At 39.3% G+C, this 17,481-nt stretch overlaps 1 protein-coding gene across 5 annotated transcripts in view; it reads right to left on the bottom strand.

Annotated features, from left to right (window-relative positions):
* LOC100380755 (astrotactin-1) overlaps nt 1–17,481 on the bottom strand; it is a 299,659-nt gene that overhangs the window by 175,845 nt on the left and 106,333 nt on the right. For all 5 annotated transcript variants that reach the window (XM_014140030.3, XM_014140032.3, XM_014140031.3 and 2 more), the window contains 3 exons: nt 7,863–7,947; nt 5,275–5,349; nt 767–904 (listed from right to left, as the gene is read on the bottom strand). In XM_014140030.3, the coding sequence (XP_013995505.1) occupies nt 767–904; nt 5,275–5,349; nt 7,863–7,947 (298 nt within the window). The remainder of the gene's footprint in view (nt 1–766; nt 905–5,274; nt 5,350–7,862; nt 7,948–17,481) is intronic.

Raw genomic sequence — 17,481 nt, 5'->3', positions numbered from 1 at the left:
ATAGAAGCAAATGTTTACTAAGAGCAACTAAGGCAGGCCAAGGACTCAGTTAAGACCATCTACTGGAAGGATTTCAAAGCTCTGATACAAGGATAACTTTGAACCCAGCAAATGGTGGATGTGTGAAGCGAAACCTTTTCAACTGATTCATCAAGAGCAGCCAGGTGAAATTGCAATAAAAATGCCTTGCATACTCAGTGACTATATTTTGTTTCCCACATTTTAACAAAAATACTTTTCCCCAAATGCCATTTGTATAATGAAACTACCCACACGTAATGAATGCAATCAGGTTTATGGCTAAATAGCTTGAAAGCTGCATTTGTTGAAGTTTGTAAAATATTATTTTGGGTATGTTTTTTCTGCACTTCAAAAAATATCTATGTGCAAGGAGTACATTTCCTTTGGAGGTGTTATGAAACATTTAACAATTCAATGTTTTCTGGTATTACATTGCCAAATGAGTTTTGTTTTTGCTGCTCGCTTATTGATTTCTTGCTCAATTTTAGTGTTCCATTACTCTTTGAATCATGATCAATGAAACACTTGCAATGTCTGACATCAACCTTATAATGAGTGCTACATTCTCCAGAACAGTTTATTGGGAATCAAAATGCTTTCAATACAGAGGATACTCAATGATGGAATGGAATGAAAATACTGGTATGTAGCCTCAAGATATTATTTTCTTCATAGCTAATATCATCACTCCTTATAAAACGTACAGTATCTCATGAAACACATATGGAATAGTTGAATCTCTCACCTCACATCCACAGCATCTTCCATGACAGTCATATCAGTCTTGCACTTGGCTGATGGGTTGATTGCCAGCTCAGCAGGTGGAATGACAAAGCTTTTACTCAATGGTAACCACATCCCTTCCCCCAATGTGTATGTGAACCTAAAGAGAAAGAATACAAGGATTTTGACATTGGAAACAAAGTGGGAAAAGTGCAGCAAAGTATATTTTGAAAGAACATTGCCCACTTTGTCCACTTCATTTAGTATTTTAAAAAACCTGGGGTTCGTACCACTTTGCTAATGCCTGTTTGTCTGAAATATGCAAATGTCCAGGTCTTCTGGTGCATTGTTGAGTGGTACTGTAGCTCAGAAGATCAGTGTTTGGAACATCTGTGCTTGCTTTACCACAGGGAAATACAATAAATCCAAAGATTGCCTGCTGCCCATAGTAGCCTTGGAGACTTTGGATGCTTTCAGCATTTGTATCTCTCTGGATAATCACAAGTATATCCTCAGTTATCTTCAAAAACCTTTTACACTCATTTAAACTAAAGGTTGATTGGACTGAGGAGTAGCATGTGATGTTTTTTCTGGCACATCATCTATTACAAGTCTGGACCAAGTACTGTATTCTAGGGGGATTCTTGATCTACCCTTGAACTTACTTCGGCATTGTTTACTATCCAGCATCAACTTATTTTTGTTCTATAAGGCTTTTTGTTCTATAAGGCTTCAACATGAATCTCAAAGTCAAGCTGTTTATGAGTCACACCTGCATAAAGATGTACATTATGTCTGAAAGAAGGTGTTCTTCTATTTGACACCAAATGCAGTTGTATTATTTCTTATATATTACGAATGCATCATTGTAGCACAAAAAAATTGACTTGTTGATTAAACTGGTTAATGGACATTTTTGCAGACTTAACATATTTTGCATTTCACATTGTGCAATTGGAATTAAAAAAAAATGCTAACTTAGCATAGGAAAAGACCACCAGATCACAAGCACTGCATGCATTACTAGTCACTTTAGGAAGGGAATGATTAAACCCACTGTAAGAGAGAGCTTTAATTATGTCCCTCCAATTACCTCCCCTGTTTCCAACTGTAGTGTTATATGAATCAAACTCTCTCAGTCCTACCATTTAATATCATGCAGTGGATTCTTCCAAGTGATTATGGGCAGACAGGCAACTCTATTAAAACAGTATTATTATCCTATTATTTCCCTGTAAGTCATTGCTACAGCCCCATAAGACTCTCTCCTTATCCAGAGGAAATATGCATTTTCTTTGTGGTACAGTATGGGATGCTGCCCATATGAAACTGCAGGCTATCAACAAGAAATCCTTTAAACAACAGAAGCTTGTGGAACAGTAGCAAGGAACACTCCTCACTGGAGTTCGTGAGCACAGGAATGAATCACAAGAGAAAACAACCTTTGAGAGTGAACCCCCTCCACCCATTCAGGGCAGGTGTTTACAGTGATAGAAAGACTTGACCTCCGATACAAACCCAACCAGTTTATTTTCTTCCTGTACTTGATCTAGTTTCTGCCCAAGCCCTGCCCTGGCACTGTGACAGCTTGCAAATGGGTTCAACTAATCGAACTCTAACAAGTTACTTATCTAGATGCTAGATTCTTCACACAATTATAGATCCCCATGCTATTTGAGATTGTTGACTGACTAGTGTATATAGGATCTTATTTTGAATTAACATGCTGCTCTTGATTCACATGATCCCCAAGCTCAGTAAACAACAAATGTTTTTAATTTTAATTTTGTATTCTATTCATGAGTGCAATACTGTTTTGTTGAATTGTAATACACAGATGGGTGACTTGGCAAACGGGCAGCCCCTAAAAACGTTAATTATGTGTGCACAATTTGAACATAAGAGTGTGAGTGGGGTTCAAAGAGGAGCCTGAGACATTTGAATTCCAATGGATGTTGGTGTAAAACGCTTGAGCACAAAGTTACTTTAAACCTGATGCTGAACAGAATATCGAGACAGGCCCCCTGAGCATTAACATTCCAAAGGGGAATCAAATGTATCAAAGAGCCTCATAGAGATGTTTGTATGATGGCTGCTCTCAATGACTAACAAAGACAGCGCTTACAACCATGAGAATGTCTAAATCATCCCTGTGAAAATATAAGATGTGTCCCAAATGGCACCCTATTCCCGAAATAGTGCACTCCTTTTGACCAGAGCCATGGTCAAAAGCAGTGCACTATATAAGGAATAGGGTGCCATTTGGGATGTAAACTGTTCTTTGTTGAGAGCAGTGTCAAGCAGCATAATCAGTATTGTTGTGTCCTTGGCTTTTGAGGAGGTATCTAGATATTGTATATATACAAAACAGGAGCCATATCATTGATAAGGGTTTTCCCTCCCACGTGCCCAGTCTTTCTCTGTACTCAATTGTAAAATAAATTAGAAAACAACTGTGATGGTTTACATCATAGAATGCAAATGTTGACTTTCTATTGACCAAGAACATTGTGTGATATCTTACGAAACAGGCCTCAGCATTGCTGTAACAACAAATTCAAACTTTTTTCTGTGGTTTCGTGAAAAAAATAGCACATTCTCATTAATTCCACTGGGCATACTACAACAGAACAAGATAAATCTTACATTTAAAATTGATTACAGATTTTATGCGAGGATCAAATGTACGTACACAAAAGTAATCAGACAAATTAGAACTAGAGAACTAAACTGTAACTCTCATTTCAGAGTTGTGCATGCATGTAGTTAAACTATTAAAATCAGTTTTATGCCTTACACATAAAACATAATCAATTGTATTACACCATCAGGGAATGGTTTTTTAAAGAATTAACAAATCCCATGATTTAAGATTATTCTCTTTGTAAACATACCCCATGTAGAGCTCAAATGGTACAAAATGAAATGCTGCATTCTTGTGAACATGACTTATTTATCATGTACAGAGTGATACAATTCCTTCATGCCGTTAAAAGAACAACATAACTCAGCTTCAACTAAGATAAGATTGGAACTTTGGTGTTTTCTAATAGAACATAATATTAAAAAAATGTAGAAAGTATGTCCTGAAATGTTGTTAGACAGAATAGGAACACACTCTTTTTTTCTTATAGTGTAAAATCTACTCGATAAGCTTTCACTTCTTTCTATACCATCTTCAAAAGTGACAATCTGCCGTGTTGTGCCATATCCAAAAAGTAGTATCAGCCATAATCAAATGAAAAAACTTTTCATATTGTAAAAAAAAGTTACTGCCTTCCAACGGGTCAACTCAATTTCATGCTGTTTTAAAAAGGATTACTTATTTTTTATTTGACGTATTAAGATCCCCATTTGCCGACGCCAATGGCAAAAGCTAGTCTGTCTGGGATCCGACACATAATGAAAAATACATTACAGACTAAATGTACTTCATTCATTTAAAAACATTAACACGTAGTGTGTGTGTGTGTGTGTGTGTGTGTGTGTGTGTGTGTGTGTGTGTGTGTGTGTGTGTGTGTGTGTGTGTGTGTGTGTGTGTGTGTGTGTGTGCTATCAGTTACACATACTGTACATATCAGGACACACACACAACAAGTAGGTCACATGGGGGAGAGGCATTGTGCCGTGAGGTGTGGCTATATTTGTTTTTTGAAACCAGGTTTGCTGTTCACTTGCGCTATATAAGATGGAAGGGAGTTCCATGCACTCATGGCTCTGTATAATACTGTACGTTTCCTTGAATTTGTTCTGGACCTGGGTACTGTGAAAAGACCCCTGGTGGCATGTCTGGTGGGGTAAGTGTGAGTGTCAGTGCTGTGTGTAAGTTGACTATGCAAACAATTAGGAATTTCCAACACATTCATGTTTGTTATAACAATATGAAGTGACGCAGTCAGTCTTTCCTCAACTTACCCAAGAGAGACTGGCATGTATAGTATTAATATAAGCCCACTGATTACAATGAAGAGCAAGACGTGAAGCTCGGTTCTGGGCCAGCTGCAGCTTAACTAGGTCTTTCTTTGCAGCACTTGACCATATGACTGGACAAAAATCAAGATAAGATAAAACTAGAACCTGCAGGACTTGCTTTGTGGAGTGAGGTGTCAAAAAAGCATAGCATCTCTTAATTTCTGACAAACCTGTCCCCATCTTTACAACCATTAAATCAATATGTTTTGGCCATGACAATTTACAATCTAAGGTAACACCAAGTCATTTAGTCTCCTCAACTTGTTCAACAGCCACACTAGTCATTGCCAGATTCAGATGTGGTCTAGAATTTAGGGAATGATTTGTACCAAATACAACGCTCTTAGTTTTAGAGATGTGCACTACCAGTTTATTACTGGCCACCCATTCCAAAACATACTGCAACTCTTTGTTAAGGGTTTCAGTGACTTCATTAGCTGTGGTTTGCTGATGCGTATATGGTTGAATCATCAGCACACATGCTTTGTGTAATGCCAGTGGCAGGTCATTGGTTAAAATGTGTTTGGATGAATAGGTGTGTACCATGAGTTATCTTACCTGAAAATGCGATCAGATGGTTGTTCTCCCATCACCAGATCAAAACCACGCTGGAAAATAGTGTACGGCCAGGGTCTGGTGACAAATAAGAAATAGGAGAGAATAAGACTTATTTTCAGTCAAAACCAGTAAGCTGATTTCCGAGACAAGAATGAAATGACTGATTTAAATAAAGAAACATGTTTTACTACTTTAAGTAGAGTGTAACAATGAGTAATCATTGTCTTAGGTCTATCTTTATTTAGTGTTGTGTTGTCTCTCTTGTCGTGATGTGTGTTTTGTCCTATATTTCTATTTAATTCATTTGTATTTTTAATCCCAGCCCCTGTCCCCGCAGGAGGCCTTTTGCCTTTTGGTAGGCCGTCATTGTAAATAAGAATTTGTTCTTAACTGACTTGCCTAGTTAATGTAAATAAAGGTTAAATATCACAACACGTTACACTGCAATACAAATAGGGCCAGCTCTAGCCTTTTGGGGGCCTTAAGCGAGATTTGGTTTCCTGCAATTGTACACATTTTGCCATGGGGAGTAGAGAAAATGTTGCAGTTTTAAAGGTCCAGTGCAGTCAAAAACGTGATTTTTCCTGTGTTTTAAATACATTTCCACACTATGAGGTTGGAATAATAATGTGAAATTGTGAACATGATGATAATGCCCTTTTAGTGTAAGAGCTGTTTGAAAAGACCACCTGAAATTTCAGCCTGTTTTGGTGGGATGGAGTTTTGGACTTCCATGGTGACATTACCATGCGGTAAATTAGTTAATAGACCAATAAGAAAGAGATTTCCAAACCTAATTTTCCTTTTTCCGCTCCCCACTCTCAGACAGTCCTAGCTAAATTATTGCTTGAGAAATTGCTCTTTGCTAAGAAGCATTTTCTGTTTCCTTTTGACCATTTTAATTGGAAAAAAATCACAGTCAGGTACTTAATTGTTAACAGAAATGATTTGATATTGAGATAAAAATGGTTGCATTGGACCTCTAAAACACCATGGGGCAGAGAGAAAACGTTGCAATATGATTAAAAAAATTATGCAATTCTACTCGTTTTGAAAATGACCTGGCTAGACTAACTACCAATCTAAAAATGGTTTGCTGACATGGCTAATTGAATGACTGTCAGTGACTGACATCACAAGAGAAAAACTGCTGATGCACAATCACATTTGGAAATTGCACCTGGTGTATTCTACTATTCTGACTCTCAATAGTAAGTTGAGACCCCGACTGAGTTCCAAAGCGACCGCTTATGTTGCTTATGCCTGGCACCGACCCTGAATACACAAGCATAGTTTCTGTTTTTCTTCAGTTGTCCATTAAATATTTATTTTTATTTTCAGCTCAAACATAAAATAAAATATGTTTGGCCTCTTTTCAGCACCCCATCTCCCAACAACATTTCAACCAATCCCCAAAAATGTGGCAGATCAAAAGTAGCACTAGGACAGATGCTGTGGGTAAACACACTGATAAAAAATCAGTTCCTCAGTTGCCTGACATGGAATGTGACTTAGGCTTGTGTCTATTTACCAGAGCTGGGAGAGGAGAGGGGAAGAATGATGGAGATGAATAAACACAGTCAGCTTGGGGACTTGAATCTGCTACAGTGTGAGAGAAATTATGACAAGGAGCTGCTGCTTCTCTGAGTAAGCTGTTACTATTGGCAAAAGAGCAGCTAAAACCTGATAAAGGCCTTATACCAGAAGGGCCAGTCATTAAACATTTAAGTTGCGCCTGTAGGTTTTCCCTGTCAAAGACTGACTGCACGGGAGAAAGGAAAATCACTTGGGGAGGGAGGGAGATAAGGGAGGTTGAGAAATGTGTGACACAATTCAGATGTATAGTGAAAAAAGCATATTTCTAACATCAGAACTGCGAAGGCCCTGTAGCAGCAGGCAAATTCTTTTCAAGTGATGTATATGGGTGATAAAAGTTGGTAGCATTCTAGAATTCGGGGAAGGATTTTAAAACATCCATCTGCTTGTACTCCACATTTCATGTTAGACTCAACTATAGTGTTCACAGTTCTGCTGTGTAATAAAGCTACAGTATTTATTACATTTTTTCTATATTTAGAAATGTTGTGTTATCCAATTGGTAGTTATAGTCTTGTCCCATCGCTGCAATTCCCATATGGACTTGGGAGAGGCGAAGGTCGAAAGCCATGCATCCTCTGAAACACGACCCTGCCAAGCCGCACTGCTTCTTGACACACTGCTCGCTTAACCCAGAAGCCAGCCACACCAATGTGTCAGAGGAAACACGGTACAAAGGGTGACCATGTCAGTGTGCATGCACCCAGCCCCCCACAGGAGTCGCTAGAGCGCGATGGGATAAGGACATCCCGGGCAGTCAAACCCTCCCCTAACCCGGACAATGCTGGGCCAATTGCGCGCCACCTCATGGGTCTCCCAGTCGCGGCCGGCTGTGACACAGCCCGGGATCGAACCCGGATCTGTTGTGACGCCTGCAGTGCCTTAGACCGCTCCGCCACTCGGGAGGCTGTAATAAAGCTTTTTAACTTAGAGCTGCCATGTCAATATCTGATTTAGCATGCAGGACCATTAGAAGCCATATTGTCACTTACCCTTGATTTGGACCCCACTCGTTACGAATACAGAGATGCTTATGGACAGGGTCCTTCATGTAGCCATCTAAGCATAGACAGTCACCTGCAATGGGAGTACAATGAAACAATGGCATTCTCTGCAGTGAGATCGATTCACCTGTCTCCTTAATTACTCCAGGACTGTGATTATGTTCTATTTGCCAGCAGCAGCACAGACAAAGGATGTGTCGGATATGGCACCATTTCACTATATATTTATAGAGCACTATAAAATGAATAGGGTGCTATTTTGGACACAGCCCAAGAACTGTGCAGCATGGCTGGTCAGGCTAGTTCCTCTCCAGCAGCCTCCTGATCAGCGCTAGTTATTACAGCCATCAGAAATAGGGGAGCTGCTCTTTTCTGCTGATGCCTTCTGTCAGCACACAGGAGGAGGGATGTCGCCCTAACCTGATTCAACCAGATTGATGGGGATTCACATTGAGAGCAGGGACCTAGCTACTGTATACTTCCAATGACAGACATGCCCTGAGCGTGTTATACAGGGGATACGGGGGAGAATGCATTAGCTCCTGATTTTCAAATACAAATGTTAGTGCAAAGGTTAACTGTCACAGAATGCCAGGATGAAGGTAATCATATCTGATGTAGCTGCTCATATTTCCTGTACACAACTTGATGGTAAATATATTGAATAACTTATATCTGTAGGCCTGGTGTGTTAACCAGCAGTTGTTTTAGGGGTTTAAACAAGTCCAAGCATCAGTTATTCAGAGTTTGAATTCTAAATGGGATTTTTCAGAGTTCAGATTGAGTGGTAATTTACTCCCTTTATAGATGGTGGGTGTATACAAATACGGATTAAGTGAAATGATGAGTCATACCAATTCAAACTTTCACCAGAGTTAGCTTTAACATTAAAATGCTAGTCTGGACCCAATACATCATGCTACAATTACCATAATTAAGTACTCATTATGAAGTGATTTCTGCCCATTAATGTGATGCTATTACTTTTACTGCAAATGATGGAAAGTGAAAGTGTCCTAATGTGTTATACAGGTAATGTGTTGAAAAAAAATTATGTTACTGGGTTCTTCGTGTCTCAAGTGACTGACTGAATAATAATGATATGTACTTAGCTGTCTCAACCAAATATCCAACTAAACGCCAGTGACATGACATGCACTTGACAATAGAGTTTCCTTGAACTATCAGTAATTATATCATATTATATCTTAATTGTACAATTATCTTATATGCAGTGACAATGCACAAGCTCAATCTATACAGGTTAGATTTAGTAAGTCCCAATACATTCATTTTCCAAACACTCCTGTTATTTTGGAGTGCCACCTTGCAGCATGAGTAAAGAAAATGCAGCTAGCTGCACATATTAAATCCCTTATCCATGACGTTTTAACTCAGAATGTATGTTGGATTCATAAAATGTTCTGGTCTGCGGAACATATGTAAACCAGAGAACAAAACAAAGTTTGTTTCTGTGTAATAGGGGAAAGAAGAATATAGCAGTAAGACGAACCATAAACGTCAGCCTATAGCACTTCCAGCACTCATCCCAGCCTCACACAGAGGTATGTTTCAAATTCACAACCTCTTTTAATATTTGTAGAACCACAGTTATAGTCACAACCCATCCCTGTTTTCATCAGCATCTTCTCCCTGAGAAGGATTGAGCCCGACTTGTAGTTAGCGAGCATCTACTACCTTGCAATCTTTCCAGGCACGGAGAGTAGAGAGGGTTTCAATAAGAATGCATCATATGAAAAACACAATGTAATTAGGCATTGCACCAGGCCTCCTATTCTATATTTCATTTTAAAAGAGAGGGGCTCAAATTATGTATTACATTTTAAGGAATCCAGGCAGTGTCCCCCCCCCCCAATGGACCAACGTTTTATTCATTTAGGTCTGAGAATTCACCTTTCAGTACACCGAAGACACCGGTCTATCTTGAATTATGGATGCAAACATGGAGAGAACTCCTTTTTTCCAAAAGTCAGACATTTCTACAATGATAATCAGTAGCATGGTACACACTTTCTATACTAAACTGATCATTAGAGAGATTCAGTGAAGTCTACAACAAGAGGTGAATAACAAAAAATCTAAAGAAAAATGTGTTTCCCCTCAGTCTATTTTTATAGCTATACCAGAAAAAGGCATTACAATTTAGCAGGCTTCATTGGTGAAAACCTACCCAGTATAATGAAATGTCTAGCTGAAAAACAACACCAAAACCTGGCAGTATTAATGAATATACAGTATCAGTCAGAGGTTTGGACATACCTACACATTCAAGGGTTTTTCTTTATTTTTACTACTATCTACATTGTATAACGATAGGAAGACATCACAACTATGAAATAACACATATGGAATCATGTAGTAACCAAAAAAGTGTTAAACAAATCAAAATATATTTTATATTTGAGATTCTTCAAAGTAGCCACCTTTGCCTTGATGACAGCTTTGCACACTCTTGGCAGTGCTAACAGTCAGTATCTGACATTTTTGGCAGATACCGATATCTGATATTTTCCTTGCCAAAAAAAAACTGTTTTTCACATCTGTGTTAAACTAGACATCGGGCCGATACCGATGTTTGCATTTTTAGCTAATATCGTCCGATTCCGATATGTTCACCAGTATATTGTGCATCCCTACTTGAAAATGTACATGATATCAACAGAGAGGAATATTTCCTGGGTGACCTAAATATTGACCAGCTTTCATCAAACTGCCCACTCAAGAAAAAGCTTCAAACTGTAACAAGTGCCTGCAACCTGGTTCAGGTTATCAGTCAACCTACCACGGTATTTCTAAACAGCACAGAAATGAATCATCCACATATATTGATTAAGTCTTTATTAATGCTGTAGAAATCTGCTTTAAAGCAGTATCCAAATCCATCCGATGCATTGATCAAAATATGATAGCCATATCTAGGAAAACCAAAGTTCCCTTTACATATATCCCTTTACACACTTTACATATTTATGAAATGACTTACTCCAGTTACTAATAAGCATGCACTCATTAAGAAAATGACTGCAAGAACTGTTAAATCCCTGTGATGAGGAATTGAAAAATGTTATGGTTGAGAGGGATGAGGCAAAAGGAATGACAAATAAGTCTGGCTGCATAACTGATTGGCAAACCTACTGCAAATTGAGAAATCATGTGACTAAACAGCATAAAAAGAAGTAGAAACTATACGATGAAACAACAATAAATAATATAAAGAATGATAGTAAAAAGCTTTGGAGCACCTTAAATTCAATTTTGGCCAAAAGGGCAAACTCAGGTCCATCATTCATTGAATCAGATGGCTCCTTCATCACAAAACCCACTGATATTGGAAACTACACTGAACAAAAATATAAACGCAACATGTAAAGTGTTAGTCCCATGTTAGTCCCATAAAATATTCCAGAAATGTTCCATATGCACGCAAAAAAAAAAAATCTCAAGTTTTGTGCACTAATTTGTTAACATCCCGGTTAGTGAGCATTTCTCCTTTGCCAACATAATCCATCTGACAGGTGTGGCAAATCAAGAAGCTGTTGTGTGGGCGAGCGGTTTGCTGATGTCATTGTTGTGAACAGAGTGCCCTATGGTGGTGGTGGGGTTACGGTATGGGCAGGCATAAGCAAAAGACATTAAGCACAATTGCATTTTATCGATGGCAATTTGAATGCACAGCGATATCGTGACAACATTATCTCGCCATCACCTAATGTTTCAGCACGATAATGCACTCCCCCATGACACAAGGATCTGTACACAATACCTGGAAGCTGAAGATGTTCCAGTTCCTCCATGGTCTGCATAATCACCAGACATGTAACCAATTGAGCATGTTTGGGATGATCTGGATCGATGTGTACGACAGTGTGTCCAGTTCACGGCAATATCCAGCAACTTCACACAGCCATTGAAGAGGAGTGGGACAACATTCCACAGACCACAATCAACAGCCTGATCAACTTATTGTGAAGGAGATGAGTCGCGTTGCATGAGGCAAATGGTGATCACACCAGATACTGGTCCATGCCCCTAACTTTTTAAGATATCTGTGATCAACAGATGCATATCTGTATTCCCAGTCATGTGAAATACATAGATTAGGGTCTAAATTATTTATTTAAATTGACTGATTTCCTTATATGAACTGTAACTCAGTAAAATCTTAAAAATTGTTGCATGTTATATTTATATTTTTGTGCAGTATACTTTAATATTTTTTTTTATTGGCAAGATAAGCAAACTTAGACATGACATGCCAGCAACAAACGCCGAACATACACATCCAAGTATAACTGACCAAATTATGAAAAGACAAGCACTGTAATTTTGAATTGTGTAATGTGAGTGCGGAAAAGGTGAAAAAATGATTGTTGTCTATCAACAATGACGAGCCACCAGGGTCTGGCAACTTGGATGGAAAATTACTGAGGATGATAGAGTACGATATTGCCACTCCTATTTGCCATCTCCTCGATCTAAGCTTACAAAAAAACTGTGTGCCCTCAGGCCTGGAGGGAAGCAAAGTCATTCCGCTACCCAAGAATAGTAAAGCACCCTTTACTGGCTCAAACAGCCGACCAATCAGCCTGTTATCAACCCTTAGTAAACTTTTGGAAAAAATTGTGTTTGACCAGATACAATGCAATTTTACAGTAAATAAATTAACAACAGACTTTTTACGTTCTGATAGTGAATGGCATTCAACACGCACGGCACTTACACAAATGACTGGTGATTGGCTGAGAGAAATTGATAATAAAATGATTGTGGGAGCTGTTTTGTAAGATTTCATTGTGACTTTTGACATTATCAATCATAGTATGCTTCTGGAAAAATGTATATGTAATGGCTTTACACCTGATGGGGTTCACCTTGGGGTCATGATAGGTGCTGCACCAAATGATTGATGTATTATTGCCGTTGCCGTTGCCGCTTGCTATGGACCACCATCTGGCCCCAGCTGTGCCCTGGACACCATATGTGAATTGATTTCCCACCATCTATCTTCAGAGCTCGTGCTGTTCGGTGACCTAAACTGGGACATGCTTAACACCCCGGCCATCCTACAATCTAAACTTGATGCCCTCAATCTCACACAAATTATCAATGAACCTACCAGGTACAACCCCAAATCTGTAAACACAGGCACCCTCATAGATATCATCCTAACCAACCTGGCATCCAAATACACCTCTGCTGTCTTCAACCAGGATCTCAGCGATCACTGCCTCATTGCCTGCGTCCGTAATGGGTCTGCGGTCAAACGACCACCCCTCATCACTGTCAAATGCTCCCTAAAACACTTCAGCGAGCAGGCCTTTCTAATCGTCCTGGCCCGGGTATCCTGGAAGGATATTGACCTAATTCGGTCAGTAGAGGATGCCTGGTTATTCTTTAAAAGTGCTTTACTCACCATAAATAAGCATGCCCCATTCAAAAAATGTAGAACCAGGAACAGATATAGCTCTTGGTTCACTCCAGACCTGACTGCCCTTGACCAGTACAAAAACATCCTGTGGCGTACTGCATTAGCATCGAACAGCCCATGCGATATGCAACTTTTCAGGGAAGTTAGGAACCAATATACACAGGCAGTTAGGAAAGCAAAGGCTTGCTTTTTCAAACAGAAATTTGCAGAATAAGAGCACCTCCTCCCAGCTGCCAACTGCACTGAGGCTAGAAAACACTGTCACCATCGATAAATCCGCGATAATTGATCATTTCAATAAGCATTTCTCTATGGCTGGCCATGCTTTCCACCTGGCTACCCCTACCCCGGTCAACAGCCCTGCACACCCCACAGCAACTTGCCCAAGCCTCCCCATTTCTCCTTCACCCAAATCCAAACAGCTGATGTTCTGAAAGAACTGCAAAATCTGGACCCCTACAAATCAGCCGGGCTGGTCAATCTGGACCCTCTCTTTCTAAAATTATCAGCCGAAATTGTTGTAACCCCTACTACTAGCCTGTTCAACCTCTCTTTCGTATCGTCTGAGATCCCCAAAGATTGGAAAGCTGCCACGGTTGTCCCCCTCTTCAAAGGGGGAGACACTCTAGACCCAAACTGCTACAGACCTATATCTATCCTACCCTGCCTTTCTAAGGTCTTCGAAAGCCAAGTTAACAAACAGATCACCGACCATTTCGAATCCCACTGTACCTTCTCCACTATGCAATCTGGTTTCCGAGCTGGTCATGGTTGCACCTCAGCCATGCTCAAGGTCCTAAACAATATCATAACCGCCATCGATAAGAGACAATACTGTGCAGCTGTATTCATTGACCTGGCCAAGGCTTTCGACTCTGTCAATCACCACATTCTTATCGGCAGACTCAACAGCCTTGGTTTCTCAAATGACTGCCTCGCCTGGTTCACCAACTACATCTCAGACAGAGTTCAGTGTGTCAAATTGGAGGGCCTGATGTCTGGAACGATGGCAGTCTCTTTGGGGGTGCCACAGGGTTCAATCCTCGGGCCAACTCTTTTGTCTGTATACATCAATGATGTCACTCATGCTGCTGGTGATTCTCTGATCCACCTCTACGCAGACGACACCATTCTGTATAATTCTGGTCCTTCTTTGGACACTGTCTTAACAAACCTCCCGATCGAGCTTCAATGCCATACAACTCTCCTTCCTTGGCCTCCAACTGCTCTTAAATGCAAGTAAAACTAAATGCATGCGCTTCAACCGATCACTGCCCACACCTGCCCGCCCGTCCAGCATCACTACTCTGGACGGTTCTGACTTAGAATATATGGACAACTACAAATACCTAGGTGTCTGGTTAGACTGTAAACTCTCCTTCCAGACTCACATTAAACATCTCCAATCCAAAATTACATCTAGAATCGGCTTCCTATTTCGCAGCAAAGCATCCTTCACTCATGCCGCCAAACATACCCTTGTAAAACTGACTATCCTACCGATCCTTGACTTCGGTGATGTAATTTACAAAATAGCCTCCAACACTCCACTCAGCAAATTGGATGCAGTCTATCACAGTGCCATCCGTTTTGTCACCAAAGCCCCATATACTACCCACCACTGCGACCTGTATGCTCTCGTTGGCTGGCCCTCGCTTCATATTCGTCGCCAAACCCACTGGCTCCAGGTCATCTATAAGCCTTCGCTAGGTAAAGCCCCGCCTTATCTCAGCTCACTGGTCACCACAGCAGCACCCACCCATAGCACGCGCTCCAGCAGGTATATTTCCCTGGTCACCCCCAAAACCAACTCCTCCTTTGGCCGCCTTTCCTTCCAGTTCTCTGCTGCCAATGACTGGAACGAACTGCAAAAATCACTGAAGCTGGAGACTCATATCTCCCTCACTAACTTTAAGCACCAGCTGTCAGAGCAGCTCACAGATCACTGCACCTGTACATAGCCCATCTGTAAATAGCTCATCCAATTACCTCATCCCCATACTGTTATTTATTTTATTTATTTTGCTCCTTTGCACCCCAGTATCTTTACTTGCACATTCATCTTCTGCACATCTATCACTCCAGTGTTTAATTGCTATATTGTAATTATTTTGACACTATGGCCTATTTATTGCCTTACCTCCCTTATCCTACCTCATTTTCACACACTTTATATAGACTTTTTCTATTTTACTATTGACTGTATGTTTGTTTATTCCATGTGTAACTCTGTGTTGTTGTTTGTGTTGCACTGCTTTGCTTTATCTTGGCCAGGTCGTTTTTATTTTTGTAATCTTTTTTAAATTTATTTAAAAAAAAAAAATGTATGGATGGATCAGCTTAATATTGCGGAAAGAATATTGCTTCCATCAATGTAATTGTCTGCATCATTTCCAATCCCCTATATAGTTTTGGGGTATATATATATCCATACACGCATGCATACATATAGACATATATACATACACATACATATATAGACATACATACTTTTTTTAAAAATATACCTTTATTATTATTCCCCGCAAACCCTACCACCGATCCCCCAATTGGAGTAAACTCATAAACACTTCAGCTTTTACCTTCAATTTATTCATCTTATACACATTTTACAGACACAGTCTATTTTACATTTACATTTACATTTTTAGTCATTTAGCAGACGCTCTTATCCAGAGCGACTTACAGTAGTGAATGCATACATTTCATACAATTTCATACATTTTTTTGTTATTTATTTTTTTACATTTTTTAATTTTTTTTTTTTTTTCTGTGCTGGCCCCCCGTGGGAATCGAACCCACAACCCTGGCGTTGCAAACACCATGCTCTACCAACTGAGCTACAATAGTTATTTTTTGTTTGTTTTTAGTCCTTCCTCTATTTCTGATGTCCATCCAGTTTGATTTCTATTTGTAACTGTGCTATATCACAAAAGTTCTGAACCTATATACATTTTACAGACCCCGTATGTTTTACATTGTTTATCTTGTTATTAGTCCCACCCTTCAGCTCCATTCAACCCCTCCCATCTATCTCTCAACATCATCCATTTCGGATTTCTATTTGCCATTAATTTTTAAACTGTGCTGTGATGCTTCACAAAACAATCGAACCTTTCTATTCTCATAGCTTCTACAGATTGTAAATCAAAAATAAACATTTTTGCTAAAATAATTATTATATTATTGATTGATTGACTATGGCTTTTCAAATCACCCAGTATTGCTATCTGCAGCATTAGTTCTAGGCAAATGTTGCAATTCTTCAGCCATTCCTGGACCTGTGACCAAAAACGAGCTACATATGGACAATACCAAAATAAATGATCTAATGACTCTGCCTCCTCACAGCAGAATCTGCAGAGCTGGGAAGATTGTATCCCCCATATATATAACATTATATTAGTTGCAAGAATTTTGTATAGTAATTTAAATTGAAAAATTCAAAGCTTTGAATCCGGCGTTGTTTTGCGTATCAATTCATAAACCATGTGCCATGGAATGGGTACATCGAAAATCTCTTCCCAACTATTTTGCAATATATATGGCACAGCTGTCAGTTTTTTGGTCCTTAAATGAAATTGGTATATGTTTTTATTTATCACACTTTTCTTTAACCATTTATGTTCTTTAATACAGGGCCGACATACAAGTTTCTTACTTTTTTCCCCTTCTACTTGCCTCTTCCATTTTTGTGGTAATGCTGCAATTAATTGGTTGTAATTTTGGGTTAAGCAGACATTTCCATATGTCTGTGTTAGCTGCATGTGTGACATCACTCCACCAGTCCTATTTATAATATAATTCACAAATTTTTTTTTAAACATTTCTTCGAAATTACTATATTTGAATTTAACCACAATATTTGTTGTATTATTTGTTCTGTCTTTTCAGGTGGATTAAACTGAAATTGCAACCAACTTTCTAAGGCTTGTTTAAAAAAGAAAGATATTTTGGAGATTATTTCCTTTTCAAACAACCGAAAGTGGGCAGGTGTAATCTGAATAAAGGGAAAAAGGCCCTTCTTGAACATAGGATGAGACATTCGTACCAATTTACTAGAAAACCAGTTTGGATTTAAGTAGAACTTTGGTATGACTGATGCCTTTAGTGAGAGGTCTAATGCTTTAATATTTAATAATTTCTGCCCTCCGAATT

Source organism: Salmo salar, chromosome 14 (genome assembly GCF_965601325.2).
Source record: "Salmo salar chromosome 14, fSalSal1, whole genome shotgun sequence".
Classification (NCBI taxonomy): domain Eukaryota; kingdom Metazoa; phylum Chordata; class Actinopteri; order Salmoniformes; family Salmonidae; genus Salmo; species Salmo salar.
The sequence above is the reverse complement of the archived record's forward strand: the minus strand, read 5'-3'. Positions and strand labels throughout refer to the sequence as shown.